General features: G+C 44.8%; 1 protein-coding gene across 1 annotated transcript in view; it reads left to right on the plus strand.

The window, feature by feature from the left end:
* Nucleotides 1-18,395, plus strand: part of LOC124554097 (ankyrin-3-like) — a 37,312-nt gene extending 18,917 nt beyond the window's left edge. Inside the window, exon 4 of the mRNA XM_047128161.1 lies at nucleotides 17,726-18,395. Coding sequence (XP_046984117.1) covers nucleotides 17,726-18,305 — 580 coding nt within the window. The 3' untranslated portion in view covers nucleotides 18,306-18,395. The remainder of the gene's footprint in view (nucleotides 1-17,725) is intronic.
* The last annotated feature ends 3,235 nt before the right edge of the window (nucleotides 18,396-21,630 follow it).

Genomic DNA, 21,630 nt, shown 5'->3' on the forward strand with positions numbered 1-21,630 from the left:
TGGATGAGAAAGAGGTTCCCAAAGGATTGAAAATCGTGAAAATTTTGATTTTATATGAAGAAATAAAACCTGTGGTTGTGCTGAAACAGAAAAGATTAGGGAATGGCAAGCAGGAGAAGACAAAAGAAATTATTTGTAGCGGCAGAATAAAGAATGGCATGTTTTGGCTGTGTGTTCATATATCATGTGAAAATGTTTTGCATATTTTTCTTTAAATGACTTTTTCCAGCGTTTCCATATCTGGTGAGCATTGAATAATTTGTTAAATTCTTCCATACTGGGAATCTAAAGTCTATTTCTTGCTTATGACGAGCAGTCTTCTTAACCATTACGCTACCTCAGCAGAGGACAGGGCAAGTCCAGACTTCCATTATCACCTGTATTTCGACCCTTGTTTTCTAAACACCGGAATCAGAGGGTATGGGATTAGCAACGCTGGATAGACAGAGTCTGTGAACGATGGTGTCCTACTCTGCTACATGAGCCGTACGTAAGGATCACTGCTTGTAGTGTTTGGAAATTATTCGTGCGAACATCAACCTCAAAGAAAGCGAGTCAGATTTGTATGTGTGGTCAGATGGCACAAGGGCTAAGGCGGCTGGTCGCAAAATTCGGGCAGACCTATTGTTGGCGTGGTTGAGTGGAGACGTGTGCGCTAGTGACAGCTCGCCGGTTGTAAACAAAGGCCTCCAGCTGAGAGAGTTTAGGAAGAGACGTTAGTAGAGTAATTTTAGTCAATATTCACAGTTTCTGCTTGAATCTATCGTGAAGTTCAGTTCGCCTTTCGTAAATGAATGATGATAGTGAACGATGACATTTGGGTCTATCTAGAAACGCTACTGCTATCTGATAATGGGTTGATAAGGTCGCGATGTGACTTCATTGCCAATGCAGTTCATGTTGAAGTCAAATAAAATGCAGTATGTATCTGTACCTTAATAATACACAAGCCCAGACCTAGCATCTGAGAACATTCTACCTGCCTCTTGTAATTAATCTGAGCAGAACATACCAAGCTGTTGCATGACATGGCAGTCCATAACCATTCAAGAGGAAACATGAGACCAATGCAAGTTTTCTAATGATGGTAATGACGCAAGAAATGTTTGAGTGGCCGTAAGAAAGCGTAGTTCCCTTGCATACAGAGTGATTCAAGGATTTCGAGCGTTGATTACCCAGGATAGTCACACGTAGAATGCACGGCCTACAGGTCCAATGTACACCATAGGTAAACAGCAGAAGTTCCCCCATTGTGTCTCAAAAGCATGAAGACACAGAACACTTATACTGAAATTATATCAGCAACAGGAGTCTGACTTGTATCTTCGAAATTTGCCGCACGCAAGTAACGTGTATCATTTGGCACAAGAAGAGGTGCACGCTAACCAACGAGAAGAAAATATCGAGAAAGTAATCTCTTCCTCAAAAAGAGCGTAGCGAAGATCAGATTACAAGAAATGGGAGACCTCTCAACGTAAGACGACACAGTGCCATGCGACTTCGAAACACTATCAGTAATGTGAAATACAGATTACATGGTGTTCAGAAAAAAAGACTTAAAATTATATGTATCATGGTCCGCCCGGTTGGCCGTGCGGTCTAACGCACGGCTTTCCGCGCGGGAAGGAGCGCCTGGTTCCCAGCACGAATCCGCCCGGCGGACTTGTGTCGAGGTCCGGTGAACCGGCCAGCCTGTGGATCGTTTTTAGGCGGTTTTCCATATGCCTCGGCGAATGCGGGCTGGTTCCCCTCATTCTGCCTCAGTTACACTATGTCGGCGATTGCGGCCAAAACAAGTTCTCCACTTACACGTACACCACCATTACTCTACCACGCAAACAGAGGGGTTACACTCGTCTGGTGTGAGACGTTCCCTGGGGGGTCCACCGGGGGCCGAACCACACAATAACCCTGGGCTCAGTGTGGGGCGGCGGAGGGGTGAAGTGGACTGCGGTAGTCGCCGTGGGGTTGTGGGCAACTGCGGATGGGGCGGGGACGGAGCCTCTCCGTCGTTTCTACGCCCCTAGTTAACATACAATACAATACATACAATATATAACACTCTAAAATCGGAATTAGTATAATGTCGATGGAGTAGCGGAAACAAGACATAGCAACTGAAGAGCTTTGCAGTACAAAAAGACCAATATAAAGAGTGTAGAAGACTTGCTGAAAGCAACCAAAATTTGTTTCTAAAACCAGAAAAGACGATAACGGAACAATCGTATGAGGAAACACAGAAAAACAAAACGAAATAGGATAAAAGTCTAACAAGGGACCTAAAAACTTTGTGGTCAAGAGATTATGAAAATCAGGTTGGGAAACGGCATCTGTGTTCAGAAAGTGTTTATGGGTACAGTTTTAATAGAAACAATAATGTACAGGGCGAAGAAGATAGACTTAACTCTTTGGTAGATAATGGACAGTTGAGCAGACAAATAAAAGAAGCTACATAAAACTAAAAACAATTGCTCTAAATATAAACTACGGCAGTCATAGGTTAAAATACAAACTCTGAAAGGCAGTACTGCGTCACCTGTGCATAGACATCAAAATTTGTATCGACGCCACACTACGAAAAAGATACCATGCTAGGAGCATACTGCAGCTGAATATACACGTCGTTCACGAGCGAAAAGCAAGAGAAGTATTGCGCAAATGATGACAACGTGCGTAACACACCAAGCACGTTGTGGCAGAAGGGGCAATAAAAAACAAGAGAGTGTTGATCCCCATGCCTCCACTGAACACATCAACACTGAACACATCAACACTGAAAATAACACACAAATTTTTGATGATTACACAGACAAAAAACACAATAATCAATATAATACAACTAATGTTCACAAGCAAGGCCAGGGACTGTGGGGACGAATTACAGCGCAGATGAAACATCAAGTTCACACACTACGTGGGAAAGTAAAAGGGCAAAGCACATGCAATAGAATAGTTAATAGGCGAGGACGGAAAGCTATGGGAGCCAAAGCAAGAAATTACACTACACATTTATAGACGTTCTGCCAACCTGTGTGGGAGTCCAGTGGCAAATAGAAGACCCGGGGGGCTATCGTTAAAGGGGAAATTACTGCAGAAGGTCACAACAACGAAGCAGTCCCTTTGACCAAAGAAGAAATATGTGAAATGATGAAATCATCTCCAAAACTAAAGCAGTGACGGAATTTCTGAACAGTTCTTGGCAATGTGTGACAGAGAGTTTTCTTGTAAATATCAACAAATAATTCATGTAAATATGAAGAAGTAAATAAAGTATTTTAATATGACTGCTGGTGATGGCTTATCAATCATATCGAAAAGCACCTGATGAACGTGCTTTTCAACTGTCACACAGCTTAAGACATAGAGGAACCAAGGCAATAAGATCACATTGGCCTAAATGAGCATGGAACCGAATTTCTGTGAACTATTCCACACCTGGCGCATGTTGCACGTAGGTTGTTTCTCAGCTGTTCCACACTAACGATCTCTCTAGGATTTCACAACACCCGTAACTCAATTATCGAGATATGAATATTAAAGAAAAAGGACAGGCTGCGGTATTAAATATCACAGCACATGTGGCCGGATCTGACTCAGTGGACAACGCTATTTGTAAGTTCGTTTCATCTGGGAGGCTACTGGGAAGACTTAATAACGCTTTCAAGATACTGCTCACACCACCTTGTCTCCTGAGCCAATTGTCCACCTACTCTCACTTAACTAAAAGGTTGAGGGTCAGGTAAATTGAGTACAACCAGAAGCACCAATGGTCGCGGAGACTCGACTACACACTTTTTACTTCACAATGGAATATCTTAAGAAAGTTAAGCACTGATAAGGAAAAAAAAATTACATGAGATGAGCTTCATGAAATAAGTCATAAGACATACATTTTAAACCTAAATCATGTCTTCCACAAGCAGTGCAGTTTTCAGATCGGCCGTACGCAGCTAACAAACACCACAGCTTTTCGAGTTGTTTTGAACACTCTGGTGAGCTAAGGTGCAGTGGGGAGCGTCAGCCACCCAGTACTGGCGTCGACCCACTGCCGAGGGTATGAAATCCTCAAGTAGCATCCAGCAAGTCGTCTAAAAGCTCAGCAGTGATATAGTTTGAGGAAAAGGGTGAAAAGAGAGAGTAAAAAATATGACAGATAACAGGAAATGAAACAGGTCAGTTTTAAGGGAATCAAAATTATTTAATCTCACTTTTATAAGCCTAATTACATCATAGGAATGCTGTCAGATGCAGGACATGGTGATTAATTCCGCTACTATATTAGTTTGTCAAGGGCGACTTTCACGATCCACAGGGACTGCTTGATCCATGCTTCCGTTGCGGAAATACTGCAAGAACTTCATGTTCCATATGGAGGTGTGAAGTGACATCAGCAGCTTCCTGAGTCCGCAGCTCGTGGTCGTGCGGTAGCGTTCTCGCTTCCCACGCCCGGGTTCCCGGGTTCGATTCATGGCGGGGTCAGGGATTTTCTCTGCCTTGTGATGACTGGGTGTTGTGTGATGTCCTTAGGTTAGTTAGGTTTAAGTAGTTCTAAGTTCTAGGGGACTGATGACCATAGATGTTAAGTCCCATAGTGCTCAGAGCCATTTTTTGAAGCAGCTTCCTGAAACTACATCGTACGAGCCGCAGTACGTCCCTCTCTGGCACAGTCAAAACTTTCCTGGGTGTAAGAAGAATAAAGTAAATGGACGCTATTATGTCGTAAGTGCGAGCACTGAATAGTTTCCAAGAGAGTGAAAGTCAAAGTTTCGACGCTATCGCATCAACTTGCACACATCGCTTCATACCAAGCAGCTTGGTAGCGTAGGAACTAACACCACACGTTCGAATGTTTGCGCTCCATGTTAAAATGCATTGGGCTGATGTAATTTTTCTCTTTCGTTCTCAATGACGTATGTGACATCAATGAGCCCAGTATTTTTCTGACATAAAGAAATACAGCCCATTCGCTTCCCTACATTTTGACGCCACTGTTCGTTCCAACACCCACACACATACAAATCAAAGCCTTCACGCACTGCAGATGACGTGTTTCGGTGCTTCGACAACATATTTAGAGTACAGAGATCCCCTCCTTTTACGACGGAGTGCCGAAAGGTAATGCCTCCGAATTTTTAGTGAAACCTCTTCACGGCATCTTAAATACAGCAAACTGTATCAACATTCCACATCTTCATTTCATGTTTACATAGTTATTTCTGAACGTAGTCACCCTAACGACGGACATATTTAGACTAACGACAGACCAGTTTGGCCATGAGCGCACTGTAGGATATTTGAATATACTGATGTGGCCACAACTTCACCTCTGCTTGCGTAACTACCAACGTGAAGTCCTCGAAGGTGTTCTGTAAGTTTTGGAAACTGTATGGACTATTTGGAGGCTGATGAATGAAAGTAAACCCAACGCTTCGGATTGTTGTACGTGACACAGAACTCTTGTGTGGCCAGGTTTGGATATGCTCACGAAAAGGGTGCTCCATGTGTAGACGGACTCATAGAATTCGTACTTTGACTGTTCTGAGGGTCTTGCAGTACCTTTCGGAAATTACCGTAGTGTCTTGAGGCATGAGTTCCAAATGCACCACACCTTGTACATCCAAGAACACTGTGAGCACGTCTTTGCCTACTGATGACAGGGTCTTCAGGTGTTTTGGTGTCGGTGATCCTTCAAGGCGAAACTCCGGTGGTGATCTCTTCTTATCTGGTTCAAAATGGTGAACCCAGCTTTCATCACCTGCCTCATTGTTCTCAAGAACCCCGTCACCGCCGGTCGATGTGGCCGAGCGGTTCTAGGCGCTTCAGTCTGGAACCGAACGACCGTTTCGGTCGCAGGTTCGAATCCTGCCTCGGGCATGGATTGTGTAATGTCCTTAGGGTAGTTAGGTATAAGTAGTTCTAAGTTCTAGGGGACTGATGACCTCAGATATTAAGTCCCATAGTGCTCAGAGCCATTTCAACCAACCCGTCACCCTGTCGCTCATAACGCAAACGAAACTGTTGACAGACGTCCAGTGTCCTCCATTTCATGTCAGGAGTGAGCATTCGAGGCACCTATACCGTACACACAGTTTCTGCAACGCAGTTCTGCAATCATCGCCTGTACAGGCTCTCGTGATATGCCACGCTGGCCTGAGGCCTACGTCTGTGATATTCGACAATTTTTTCTGACGAGTTCATCAAAACGATTCGATGAGGGTCGTCAACTCCGAGCTCTCTCACATTGAGGCTAGCTTCACAATTTCCTTCACTACGAACATGAACAACCCAACGCCACACAGTACAGATGTCGGTACAATCATCACCATACACATGGGAACGAAGTTTTTCGCGGCGGCACTTATGTATAAAATATTCTCTGTATTCTTGCAGCGTCAGTTATAGATAAAATCTCCAGCTTTCGACGATTACCTCCATCGTCATAGTCAGGAGCTGACTGTCTCCACTTCTGCTATGGTAGCCTCTATATAGCCGGAAGACGGCTTCTGATTGGTCGGCGATTACGTGCTGCTGTCTCAGACGGTGTCACTGTGTGCGCCGGTGGCGCCACCGCTTCCGCTGGAACGTAAACCTTGGAAGGAACGTCTCTGCTGCTTCTCTGCATCAAGCGCTCGTTTCCACGCACAGCTCAGATGGTATCCACTATCGCGGTTAAAGTTCTTTTGGCTCATTCTTATTTCAACAGCCTCCTTAATAATAGAATCCCAGTACGTGGAGGCATGGGACAGAATTTTAGTTTCATCGAACAATATTTTGTGTTTGTTCGTGAGGCTGTGCTCCGCAATTGCCGATTTCTCCAGCTCTCTATTTTTAATATGGCGTTGGTGTTCTGCACAGTGGTCGGAAACGGTACGAATAGTCTGACCTATATAATTGCTTCCACACTCACAGGGTATATTATAAACTCCAGGGACCCTGAGGCCGAGATTGTCCTTAACAGGGCGCATCATCTCCTTAATTTTCTTAGGAGGACGAAAAATCGGTCTTATACCACGTCTACCCAGGACTCTTCCTATTTTGCTGGAAATTGCGCCACAAAAAGGAAGAACCGCGATCGGTGTTTCATCCTGTGAGGTTGCAGCATTATCACGTTTCCTGCAAAAATGGTTCAAATGGCTCTGAGCACTATGGGACTCAACTGCTGAGGTCATTAGTCCCCTAGAACTTAGAACTAGTTAAACCTAACTAACCTAAGGACATCACAAACATCCATGCCCGAGGCAGGATTCGAACCTGCGACCGTAGCGGTCCTGCGGTTCCAGACTGCAGCGCCTTTAACCGCACGGCCACTTCGGCCGGCATCACGTTTCCTTCTTTTGGAGAACGCTGCCTTTATATCCCGTGCACCATAGCCGTTCTTTCGGAACACGTTCTTCAGGTGATTAATCTCGGACCTTAAGTGGTCCTTGTCAGAAACAGTTTTGGCTCTATATACTAACGTGTTCAAAACGGCTCTCTTCTGAGAAGGGTGATGGAAACTTTGCGCGTTCAGGTATAGATCGGTATGCGTCGGCTTACGGTCTACAGAGTGGCCAAGACGCCCGTCCGTCTGTCGTTGTATTAAAACGTCTAAGAAAGGCAATCTCCGTTCCTTCTCCATCTCGACAGTGAACTGGATGTTCGAATGGATACTGTTCATGTGTTATTATTTATGATCTGGCCACACGGCGAAGAAGCTCTCAAAGAATTCATGGAACACATGAACAGCATCCATTCGAACATCCAGTTCACTGTCGAGATGGAGAAGGAAGGTAGGCTGCCTTTCTTAGGCGTTTTAGTACAACGACAGACGGACGGGCGTCTTGACCACTCTGTAGACCGTAAGCCGACGCATACCGATTTATACCTGAACGCGCAAAGTTTCCATCACCCTGCTCAGAAGAGAGCCGTTTTGAACACGTTGGTATATAGAGCCAAAACTGTTTCTGACAAGGACCACTTAAGGTCCGAGATTAATCACCTGAAGAACGTGTTCCGAAAGAACGGCTATGGTGCACGCGATATAAAGGCAGCGTTCTCCAAAAGAAGGACACGTGATAATGCTGCAACCTCACAGGATGAAACACCGATTGCGGTTCTTCCTTTTTGTGGCGCAATTTCCAGCAAAATAGGAAGATTCCTGGGTAGACGTGGTATTAGACCGATTTTTCGTCCTCCTAAGAAAATTAAGGAGATGATGCGCCCTGTTAAGGACAATCTCGGCCTCAGGGTCCCTGGAGTTTATAATATACCCTGTGAGTGTGGAAGCAATTATATAGGTCAGACTATTCGTACCGTTTCCGACCACTGTGCAGAACACCAACGCCATATTAAAAATAGAGAGCTGGAGAAATCGGCAATTGCGGAGCACAGCCTCACGAACAAACACAAAATATTGTTCGATGAAACTAAAATTCTGTCCCATGCCTCCACGTACTGGGATTCTATTATTAAGGAGGCTGTTGAAATAAGAATGAACCAAAAGAACTTTAACCGCGATAGTGGATACCATCTGAGCTGTGCGTGGAAACGAGCGCTTGATGCAGAGAAGCAGCAGAGACGTTCCTTCCAAGGTTTACGTTCAAACGGAAGCGGTGGCGCCACCGGCGCACACAGTGACACCGTCTGAGACAGCAGCATGTAATCGCCGACCAATCAGAAGCCGTCTTCAGGCTATATAGAGGCTACCATAGCAGCAGTGGAGACAGTCAGCTCCTGACGATGACGATGGAGGTAATCATCGAAAGCTTGAGATTTTATCTAGAACTGACGCGGCAAGAATACCGAGAATATTTTATACATCACCGTACACAGTTTTCATTCTACTATGGATTTCAGTTGGAGGAACGTTTTCTACTGTTAGAAGCTCGATTAGAACACCCTGTTTCTCACGTACTGGCAAGGTGTCATCAAACAACGCCGTTGCAATTTGGAGCCCTCTAACGTCAGAGGGTTGCAGCTTGCATCAGCGAAGCACGAAAGTCGAGTGAGTAATACGGATAACATGTAATACCTAAACCGATATTGAGAACAGAACTAAAAATTCGGAGGCATTATTTTTCAGCACGTCCTCGTAACAGCCGAAACACCGAGACCGAAAAGTGCACGAGTGGTGCTACTAACAGAATATACTCAATGTGATCAAAAGTATCCGTACACCTGGCTGAAAATGACCTAAACGTTCGTGGCGTCATACATGAGTAATGCTGGAATTCAGAATGATGTTGGCCCACCCTTAGCCTTGATGACAGCTTCGACTCTCGCAGGCATACGTTCAATCAGGTGCTGGAAGGTTCCTTGGGGAATGGAAGCCCACTCATCACGGAGTGCTGCACTGACAAGTATAAATGTCGGTCGTTGAGGCCTGGCGCGAAGTCGGCGTTCCAAAACATCCCGAAGGTGTTCTATAGGATCCAGGTCAGGACTCTGTGCTGGCCAGCCCATTACACGGATGTTATTGTTGTGTAACCACTCCGCTACAAGCCGTGCATTATGAACAGGCGCTCGATCATGCTGAAAGATGCAGTCGCCATGCCCGAACAAGGGGTGCAAGCCCCCTCCATGAAAAACACGACCACATCATAACACCACAGCCTCCAAATTTTATGGTTGGCATTATACACGCTGGCAGATGACGTTGACCGGGCATTCGCCATACCCACACCCTGCCATCGGATCGCCACATTGTGTACTGTCATTCGTCACTCCACACAATGTTTTTCCACTGTTCAATCGTCCAACGTTTACGCTGCTTACACCAGGCGAGGTGTCGCTTGGCATTTACTGGCGTAATGCCTGGCTTATGAGCAGCCGCTCAATCGTGAAATCCAAGTTTTCTCACCTCCCGCCTGACTGTCACAATAGTACTTGCAGTGGATCCTGATGCAGTTTGGAGTTCCTGCGTGACGGTTTGGATAGATGTCTACCTATTACACATTACGATCCTCTTCAACTGTCAGCTGTCAGTCAACAGACGAGGTCTGCCTGTAAGCTTTTGTGCTGTGCGTGATTTTTCAAGTTTCCACTGGATCTAAGGATGTTTAGGAGCGTGGAAACCTTGTTTACAGACGTATGACGCAAGTGACACCCAATCACCTGACCACGTTCGAAGTCCGTGAGTGCAGCGGAGCGCCCCATTCGGCTCTCTCACGATGTCTGATGACTACCGAGGTCGCTGATATGGAGTACCTGCCAGTAGGCGGCAACACGATGCAGCTAATATGCAAAACGTATGTTTTTGGGGGTGTCTGGATACTTTTGATCAGACAGTGTAGATAGTAACTAGGCCACCCAGAACATCTGCTGGATTTCAGCAGGGGGGGGGGGGGGGGGGCAGGGGGCTGTTACACTGGAACAGATGATGAGGCAACAGGCTTGTATTTAAAGTGCAAATTCCAAAAAACGCACAGTAGTAATGAGAGCACCTGGTAGGCTAAATGTCCTTGACAGTCACTCGCCCTATTCAGTTTTCATCTGGCTAACATTACAGCACTAGCAGTAAAGGCGAAAATCTGTACAGGAACTGTACAGCGGCTTGGTTACTCTACGCTTAAGTACCCATTTCCACAACTGAGGGTTTGACTGGCTTTTGTAGGATCTCTTGAGAACGCAGAAATGACATTGGCCACTCTCCGTGTTCTCAGCGTTTTTTAAACTAAGCATCACCGTTGCTAGTACTTCGTGTCAGACTACAGGTCCGTGTGAACCGTTGCAGACAACGCAGACAAAACAAGTCTTCAATAGGCCAACGCCTACTGCAGCAGCGTTGGGGCCAAAGCGGCATCCATGTTGTTGACCAGTGTATAGTCGCCCAGAATTGATATTTTCTGCCTCCTAATTCGATAACATAGAGCAAGGAGCGTTTTGCACGGTTGTCAGTACAGAAATGTCCGGTTGGAGGACATGAAATGCACAATTTTCAGAGAAAACAGTGATGTTAGCACCTCCATGTGTACGTAATACTTCTAGGCAAAGAAAGAGAGTACTCGTATTTGGCTTTATCAGATGTAATATTTGACTTTCCAGAATGCTTTAACGAAGTTTCCTTAACTGTCTTTAGTTGCTACGCAATTTGCTGCATTTTAGTCCTGAGCAAAGGAACGAAATAGTTTGTGGTATCAATACGTAGGTGTTGTCTACTACACACATTGCAATTAGGCTGTCACATGAAAATGACACTTCTCAATACATACATCTGCGACTGACGTTTACAAGCGTATTCAGGAAAGCGTGATTGGCTTGGAGCAGTATTTCGAATTTGATAAGTGTACGAAAAATAATTTTACCCTCACAATCTGTGGATATTAATGTTCATCGACAACTAGACTATTACTCTGAAATTCACAACTGAGGAGAAAGCCGGTGACTGAATTTCCGTGAGAAGGTCCTGCCGCAACGGAAGTCGCCTTTTTTTATGATTGCCATATCAATTTGCGTATGTCCCCTATAATACAAAAGGAGCCTCCCTTTTTTGAACTTTTTCGATGTCCTCGGTAAATACGTGATAGATCCCGTGCCACGCAGCAATACTCCAGAAAAGTAGGACAAGCAGAGTGTAGCAGTCTCATTTTAATAGACATGTTGCATCTTCTGAGTGACTGCCAATAAATTTCAGTCTTTGGTTTGTCTTCCCCGTAACAGTATCTACATAATCGTAATGCGTAAGTATTCAGTTGAATTGACAGCCTTTTCGTTTGTGTAATTTATCGTGTAACCGAAAATTGACGGATTCCTTTTATTTCTCATATGAATGGTTTCACATTTTTCATTGTTTAGAGGCAACTGGCACTTTCCGCACCCTACAGATACCTTGTCTAAATAATTTTGCAATTTTTTTTTATGATATGATGATTTTACAAGACTGTATAGGGCGGCATCATCTGTCAACCATCTAAGAGGGCTTCTCAGATTGTCTCCAAAACAGCTTCTGTAAATCAGGACCAGAAGAAGGCCTACAACACTTCCTTGGTAAACGCCAGATACTGCTTTTATTTTACTCGATGACTTTCCATCATTTACTGCGAACTGTGACCTTTCTGACACGAAATCACAGATCCAGTAGGACAAGTCAGACGATATTCCATGAGCAAGCATGTCGATTAGAAGTTGCTTGTGGGGAATGGTGTCAAAAACCTTCTAAAAAATCTAGAATCAATCTGGCATCATCCGTCGATAGCATTTATTGCTTCGTGAGAATAAATAACTAGCCGACTTTCACTAGAACGATATTTTCTGAATCCGTGTGGGCTATTGGTAAATAAATCGTTATTTTCGACGTAATTCATAATGTTCGAACACTGTACATGTTCCAAAACCCTGCTGCGAATCAGTCTTAATGATATGGGTCCTGCAATTCACCGGATTACTCGTATTTGCTTTCTTGGGTATTGGTGTGCAACTGTCGACGAGCGAGCGCTTGTATATGATTGCTAAAAATGGCGCTATTGTATCAGCATACTCTGAAAGGAACTTGCCTGGTATACAGTCTCGACTGGAGACCTTGCCTTTATTCCGAGATTTAAGCAACTTCACTCCACTCAGTATATGTACTTCTAGTTACTCCTGTTAGCAGTTGTCCTTGAATCGTGTTCCGCAATATTTACTTCCTCTTCTTTGAGGTAGAAATTACGGGAAACCGTAGTTAGTCAGTATGCCAATGTTATCGTGTAATGAAGATACTGCTTGCGTCTTTCCGCTAGTGAGCTTAATGTATGACGAGAAGCTCTTTAGCTTTCCTGCAAGAGATTGAGATACAGTTTCTTGGGGATTTTGCGTTCTATTACATTTGGGGTGACCTCTTTTGTGTACCATAAGGAATCAGTACACTCTGTTATTGATTTCTTTAGTGTATATCTCACAATTGCTGTTGATACAATTTCAAGTCATATCTGATCTACACTTAGGTAGGAGGGGAGACTGCCATTTACGAAGGCGCCAAACGAATTTTTACCTGCTTTCATAAACGGACGTATTTTGCTTTACTTATGGTGAATGTTGATATGATGGTACTCAGCCACAGTACAATGACCTTGTGGTCACTAATCCGTGTATGGGTCATGACACTCTGTACTTAGTCAGGATTATGTATTGCTAAGAGGTCGCAACCGTTAACACCTTTAGTCGGCTGGTCAACAAATTGTTCAATAGCATTCAGTACGATTTCACGCGACGCTATACGTATACCACCGACTTTAAGCATCTATTTTCGCCAAAACGTCAAGCATGGATTGAAGTTAAAACCAAATATAATTCTATGAGTGGGGTACCTATTTGAGATGAGACGCAAGTTTTCTTTGAACTTTTCGGAATTGGCTATGTCAGTGTGAATACAACGTAAAGTACTTCTGTCAGCAATAAAGTCTGCACTGAGTAACTATATTAAATCTGTCCTTTCTGAATATAGTTAGACCCTTCGCATGCACTTCACATGCATCACAGCCACAATAATTTAAGTGGAAAGTGTGTGTGTGTGTGTGTGTGTGTGTGTGTGTGTGTGTGTGTGTGTGTGTGTACACTTTTTTCTCAAAAAAATGGTTCAAATGGCTCTGAGCACTATGGGACTTAACTTCTGAGGATATCAGTCCCCTAAACCATAGAACTACTGAAACCTAACTAACCTAAGGACATCACACTCATCCATGCCCGAGGCAGGATTCGAACCTGCGACCGTAGCGGTCGCGCGGTTCCAGACTGTAGCGCCAGGAGCCACTTGGACACTCCGGCCAGCCACGTTTTTCTCATGCAAGCAAATTTATCCTTGCAAGTATGGCCATGTGCACATGAAGACAAGTGTGATTTTGTGTAGTGGGAGGGAGTTGGTGGTGGTGGTGGTGGTAAATTCTCATGGGACCAAACTGCTGAAGTCATCGGTCCCTAGACTTGTTTTTTTTTTTTTTTTTTTTTGTCATTAGTCTACTGACTGGTTTGATGCGGCTCGCCACGAATTCCTTTCCTGTGCTAACCTCTTCATCTTCATCTCAGAGTAGCACTTGCAACCTATGTCCTCAATTATTTGCTTGACGTAATCAAATCTCTGTCTTCCTCTACACTTATTGCCCTCTACAGCTCCCTCTAGTACCATGGAAGTCATTCCCTCATGTCTTAGCAGATGACCTATCATCCTGTCCCTTCTCCTTCAGTGTTTTCCACATATTCCTTTCCTCTCCGATTCTGCGTAGAACCTCCTCATTCCTTACCTTATCAGTCCACCTAATTTTCAACATTCGTCTATAGCACCACATCTCAAATGCTTCGATTCTCTTCTGTTCCCGTTTTCCCAGAGTCCATGTTTCACAACCATACAATGCTGTACTCCTGACGTACATCCTCACAAATTCCTTCCTCAAATTATGGCCGGTATTTGATATGAGTAGACTTCTCTTGGCCAGAAATGCCTTTTTTGCCATAGCGAGTCTGCTTTTGATGTCCTCCTTGCTCCGTCCGTCATTGGTTATTTTACTGCCTAGGTAGCAGAATTCCTTACTTCATTGACTTCGTGACCATCAATCCTGTTCTCATTTCTACTACTTCTCAATACCTTCGTCTTTCTCCGATTTACTCTCAAACCATACTGTGTACTCATTAGACTGTTCACATTCAGCAGATCAATTAATTCTTCTTCACTTTCACTCAGGATAGCAATGTCATCAGCGAATCGTATCACTGATATCCTTTCACCTTGTATTTTAATTCCACTCCTGAACCTTTCTTTTATTTCCATCATTGCTTCCTCGATGTACAGATTGAAGAGTAGGGGCGAAAGGCTACAGCCTTGTCTTACACCCTTCTTAATACGAGCACTTCGTTCTTGATCGTCCACTCTTATTATTCCCTCTTGGTTGTTGTACATATTGTATATGACCCGTCTCTCCCTATAGCTTACCCCTTTTTACAGGATCTCGAACAGCTTTAACCATTTTACATTGTCGAACGCTTTTTCCAGGTCGACAAATCCTATGAAAGTGTCTTGATTTTTCTTTAGCCTTGCTTCCATTATTAGCCGTAACGTCAGAATTGCCTCTCTCGTCCCTTTACTTTTCCTAAAGCCAAACTGATCGTCACCTAGCGCATACTCAATTTTCTTTTCCATTCTTCTGTATATTATTCTTGTAAGCAGCTTCGATGCATGAGCTGTTAAGCTGATTGTGCGATAATTCTCGAACTTGTCAGCTCTTGCCGTCTTCGGAATTGTGTGGATGATGCTTTTCCGAAAGTCGGATGGTATATCGCCAGACTCGTATATTCTACACACCAACGTGAATAGCCGTTTTGTTGCCACTTCTCCCAATGATTTTAGAAATTCTGATGGAATGTTACCTATCCCTTCTGCCTTATTTGGCCGTAAGTCCTCCAAAGCTCTTTTAAATTCCGATTCTAATACTGGATCCCCTATCTCTTCTATATCGATTCCTGTTTCTTCTTCTATCACATCAGATAAATCTTCACCCTCATAGATGCTTTCAATGTATTCTTTCCTCCCATCTGCTCTCGCCTTTTGCATTTAACAGTGGAATTGCCGTTGCACTCTTAATGTTACCACCATTGCTTTTAATGTCACCAAAGGTTGTTTTGACTATCCTGTATGCTGAGTCTGTCCTTCCGACAATCATATCTTTTTCGATGTCTTCACATTTTTCCTGCAGCCATTTCGTCTTAGCTTCCCTGCACTTACTATTTATTTCATTCCTCAGCGACTTGTATTTCTGTATTCCTGATTTTCCCGGAACATGTTTGTACTTCCTCCTTTCATCAATCAACTGAAGTATTTCTTCTGTTACCCATGGTTGCTTCGCAGCTACCTTCTTTGTACCTATGTTTTCCTTCCAAACTTCTGTGATGGCCCTTTTTAGAGATGTCCATTTCTCTTCAACTGTAGTGCCTACTGCGCTATTCCTTATTGCTGTATCTATAGCGTCAGAGAACTTCAAACGTATCTCGTCATTCCTTAGTACTTCCGTATACCACTTCTTTGCGTATTGATTCTTCCTGACTAATGTCTTGAACTTCAGCCTACTCTTCATCACTACTATATTGTGATCTGAGTCTATATCTGCTCCTAGGTACACCTTACAATCCAGTATCTGATTTCGGAATCTCTGTCTGACCATGATGTAATCTAATTGAAATCTTCCCGTATCTCCCGGCCTTTTCCAAGTATACCTCCTCCTCTTGTGATTCTTGAACAGGGTATTCGCTATTACTAGCTGAAACTTGTTACAGAACTCAATTAGTCTTTCTCCTCTTTCATTTCTTGTCCCAAGCCCATATTCTCCTGTAACCTTTTTTTCTACTCCTTCCCCTACAACTGCATTCCAGTCGCCCATGACTATTAGATTTTCTTCGCCCTTTACATACTGCATTACCCTCTCAATATCCTCATACACTTTCTCTATCTGTTCATCTTCAGCTTGCGACGTCGGCATGTATAGCTGAACTATCGTTGTCGGTGTTGGTCTGCTGTCGATTCTGATTAGAACAACCTGGTCACTGAACTGTTCACAGTAACACACCCTCTGCCCTACCTTCCTATTTATAACGAATCCTACACCTGTTATACCATTTTCTGCTGCTGTTGATAACACCCGATACTCATCTGACCAGAAATCCTTGTCTTCCTTCCACTCCACTTCACTGACCCCTACTATATTTAGATTGCGCCTTTGCATTTCCCTTTTCAGATTTTCTAGTTTCCCTACCACGTTCAAGCTTCTCACATTCCACGCCCCGACTCGTATAACGTTATCCTTTCGTAGATTATTTAATCTTTTTCTCATGGTAACCTCCCCTTTGGCAGTCCCCTCCCAGAGATCCGAATGGGGGACTATTCCGGAATCTTTTGCCAATGGAGAGATCATGATGACACTTCTTCAATTACAGGCCACATGTCCTGTGGATACACGTTACGTGTCTTCATTGCAGCGGTTTCCATTGCCTTCTGCATCCTCATGTCGTCGATCATTGCTGATTCTTCCGCCTTTAGGGGCAATTTCCCACCCCTAGGACAAGAGAGTGCCCTGAACCTCTGTCCTCTCCTCCGCCCTCTTTGACAAGGCCGTTGGCAGAATGAGGCTGACTTCTTATGCCGGTATGCCGGAAGTCTTCGACCGCCAATGCTGATTATTTATCAAAATTTAGGCAGTGGCAGGGATCGAACCCGGGACCAAAGACGTATTAATTATGAATCAAAGACGCTACCCCTAGACCACGCTAGACCCCTAGATGTACACAGTACTTATTGTAAGCAGATTATGCTAAGCTTATCACACACGTCCATGCCCAAGGGACGATTCGAACCTCCGATGCAGAGAGCTGTATGAACCGTAGTGAGGCGCCTAAGACCAACTGGCTACCCTGTGCACTGCAAGCAGTTGAGTTAGTATCATACCTATATCTAAAAGTTGTGGACTAAATGGTTTTCTGGTAAACGCTTGGTTTCTGTCTTCGATGGGACTGAAATTTTTTGCTGCTGTGACAGGTGATTTTCTGTAAAGATTTGGTGTTGTGATTAGTTTTGTTTGTCCCATTTGCAAGTGTCAGAAAGGCTTGCTGTAAATGAAGCCTAGTATTAGCTGCATGAAGCGTCTCTGTCGGCAGAGGGCAATGACTAGACACCAATATCACCGAAAGGTCGAAAGAAATCACCTCTGCACCTCAGTATACCTAGAGATTGCCATAGTTGTGCTTCCAATATACTTGTAATAAAGTGTGAGAATTTCTGTGATTTGTGCAGGAATCTTTCTGCAGAGGAGAAGAGCAGGAGGCTGATCCAGGCGGCTGAGGAGGGAGCAGTGGAGGAGTTGGTGGCGCTACTCGCAGTGGGAGCGGATGTGGGGTCGAGGGGTGGAGAGGGGGAGACGTGCCTGCACCGGGCAGCACGCAGGGGACAGGTGGAGGCGGCGAGGCGTCTCCTCGAGAATGGGGCAGAGGTGGACAGCAGGAACTCCAGACAGAGCACGCCCCTGCACTCGGCTGCAGAGAGCGGCCACGCGGCGGTCGTGCGGCTGCTGTTGTCTTCTGCTGCCGACCCTAACGCCAGGAACCAGTATGAGAGGACGCCACTGCACTATGCGGCAGAGCACGGTCACACAGACGTGGTGCGGCTGCTGCTGACCTCCTCTCCCTACCACAATGCCAGGAATCAAAATGGGTGGACACCCCTGCACCTCGCAGCATACAGTGGCCACACTGAGACGGCGATTGTGTTGCTGGAGGCTGGGGCTGACAGAGGCGCTAGAAATAACAGTGGGAACACACCGCTGGACATCGCCAGGCAGAACAACCGCCAGCAACTGATAGACTTGCTAAGATGAAGCTAGCTGTCCAAGAAACATCTGTAGACTAAAACGAAAAGAATGTCTCTAAATGATTTCGTCTTATTTCTTTTTAAATAAAACGTAATGAAAACTTCATCCAGCAGTTATTGTTCCTATCTGTATCTATCTAGTGTACATAACTACTCAGAAAAATAAAACCAATAGAACATATCCATAAATTAATGAGTGGTCCCTTGAACCCTACAAACCAACAAATCTAGGTATGTGTATACACTACTGGCCATTAAAATTGCTACACCAAGAAGAAATCCAGACAATAAACGGATATTCATTGGGCAAATATATTATACTAGAACTGACATGTGATTACATTTTCACGCAATTCGGGTGCATAGATCCTAAGAAATCAATACCCAGAACAACCACCTCTCCCCGTAATAACGACCTTGATATGCCTGGACATTGAGTCAAACAGAGCTCGGATGGCTTGTACAGGTAAGCTGCTCATGGAACTTCAACACGATAACACAGTTCATCAAGACTAGTGACCGGTGTATTGTGACGTGCCAGTTACTCGGCCACCATTGACCAGACGTTTCCAATTGGTGAGAGATCTGGAGAATGTGCTGTCCAGGGCAGCAGTCTAGCATTTTCAATATCCAGAAAGGCACGTACAGGACCTGCAACATGCGGTCGTGCATTATCCTGCTGAAATGCACGGTTTCGCAGGGATCGAATGAGGGATAGAGCCACGTGTCGTAACACATCCACTGTTCAAAGTGCTGTCAATGCGAACAAGAAGTAACCGAGACGTGTAACCAATGGCACCCCATACCATCAAGCCAGGTCATACGCCAGTACGGCGATGACGAATACAGGCTTCCAATGTGCGTTCACCGCGATGTCCCCAAACATGGACGCGACCATAGTGATGCTGTACACAGAACCTGGATTCATCCGAAAAAATGTCGTTTTGCCATTCGTACACCCACGTTCGTCGCTGAGTAGACCATCGCAGGCGCTCCTGTCTGTCATGCAGCGCCAAGGGTAACCGCAGCCATGGTCTCCGAGCTGATAGTTCGTGCTGCTTTAAACGTCGTCGAACTGTTCGCGCAGATGGTTGTTGTCTTGCAAACCTCCATTTATCAAAGTCGGAAACGTGATGGTACGCATTTCTCCTCCTTACACGAGGCATCACAACAACGTTTCACCAGGCATCGCCGGTCAACCACTGTTTGTGTATGAGAAATCGGTTGGAAACTTTCCTCATGCCAGCAAAAAAATGGTTGAAATGGCTCTGAGCACTATGGGGTCTTAACTGCTGAGGTCATCAGTCCCCTAGAACTTAGAACTACCTAAACCTAACTAACCTAAGGACACCACACACATCCATGCCCGAGGCATGATTCGAACCTGCGAGCGTTGCGGTCGCGCGGCTCCAGACTGTAGCGTCTAGAACCGCTCGGCCACTCGGGCCGGCCTCATGTCAGCACGTTGTAGGTGTCGCCACCGGCGCCAACTTCGTGTGAATGCTCTGAAAAGCTAATCATTTGCATATCACAGCATCTTCTTCCTGTCGGTTAAATTTCGCGCCTGTAGCACGTCATGTTCGTGGTGTAGTAATTTTAATGGCCAGTAGTATATCTAGTGTACACAACTACTCAAGTTACATCACAGAAATAACAGCAGTAGAACACGTCTATAAATTAGTGTAAGTAACAAGAGAGGTGTCTTGTTTAGGTATTGAGCTGCTGATAAGATTCATTCTTTCCACTACCAGTTTTTGTCGACTGACCAGCATTAAGTTCATAAAAACATTCACTCCATCATGTAATTTGTATTTGTATTATGACTTGACAACTGTAAAATGTAACCTTTCACAGCCACAAATGTCACAACTAATATATTCCGGGCTATTATGCCGTGATCGCATGGATTTCACTTTAAAACCCGACGTTTTCAAAGGGGGTGATTGCTTTTGTTGAATGCCCGGTTCACACCCTGGCTGGCTACTGACTACAGCAAAATTCCGCTCCCGCGCAGCGGCGTGACATCATACGTTTTGAATACGCGAGTGCAATTACCCGCTGCCGACTGCCGTCGTCCGAAGGAGGAGGCTAGCAGAAGATAAATTTTCTTGATGCACTAGTTTTAAAGAAAGGAGATGGTAACCTGGACCACATGGTTTACTGAAAACCTACGTACCAAACCGTTACCTACACTGGGATTCGAACCACCGCCCTCAGCAAAAGCGAGGTATCAGAAAAACGTTGGCGGATAGAGCAATAAAAATCTGTGAAGCAGAGCTGCTTCATGCAGACTTAAAGCATCTGATCAACACATTGCTCAAGGATGGTTGTTCGTTCGCTGAGGTGAAAAGAGTTCAAAAATGGTTGAAATGGCTCTGAGTATTATGGGACTTAACATCTGAGGTCATCAGTCCCCTGGAACTTAGAACTACTTAAACCTAACTAACCTAAGGACATCACACACATCCATGCCCGAGGCAGGATTCGAACCTGTGACCGGAGCGGTCGCGCGGTTCCAGACTGAAGCGCCTTGAACCACTCGGCCACACCGGCCGGCTGCGAAAAGAGTGTTAAGACCACTGCGTACAAATTATTGCGATGCTCTACCGCCAGTAAAATCGCAAGTTTTCCTACCATTTATTAAGGACGTGGCTGACAGCATAGGAAATGTCCTGAAAAAGCAGATCATGGCAGTAATCTACACATCTACACAGAAGATTCAAAATCACGTAAAATTGGTCAACGATGGTCGTCAACCTCTGGAAAAAGTTTGAATTTATAAGACTCCATGTAGTTATGGGGAGATTTACGTGGGTAGCACAAAAAGAACTGTAAAAGAACATGTAGAAGAGCACTGGGGTCATTGCAGGAGAGGGGACATTGGTATATTAACTGATGCAAGACGTGCTTTGCAGCGAGCAGACCACCACATTCATTTTGATAGGACTCACATACTGGCAGCCACACGCGGACATCATGAAAGGCCATATGGAGAGGCCATGGAGATTGCAAAACACACCAGGAACTTCAGTAGGATGGAGTGGGGCGTGACATTGAATGACATTCAGATTCTGATGCTGAAGAAGAAGTGTACCAGTCTTCTTCCACCACGGGATGGTTGCAACAGCGGACGACGGCATTCAACAATGGCGAATTGTGCTCGCGTATTCAAACGTGACGCTACGCCAGTACGTGGAAGCGGAATCTTGCTGCAGTCAGTAGCGAGCCAGGGTGTGAACCGGACATTCAACAAAGATACGATCCAGCTTGAAAATGTACTGACGTTTCGTCCCCATCTCCGGACTAAACGTCAGGTTTTATAGTGAAATCCA

The sequence above is a fragment of the Schistocerca americana genome, chromosome 11 (assembly GCF_021461395.2).
Source record: "Schistocerca americana isolate TAMUIC-IGC-003095 chromosome 11, iqSchAmer2.1, whole genome shotgun sequence".
Classification (NCBI taxonomy): domain Eukaryota; kingdom Metazoa; phylum Arthropoda; class Insecta; order Orthoptera; family Acrididae; genus Schistocerca; species Schistocerca americana.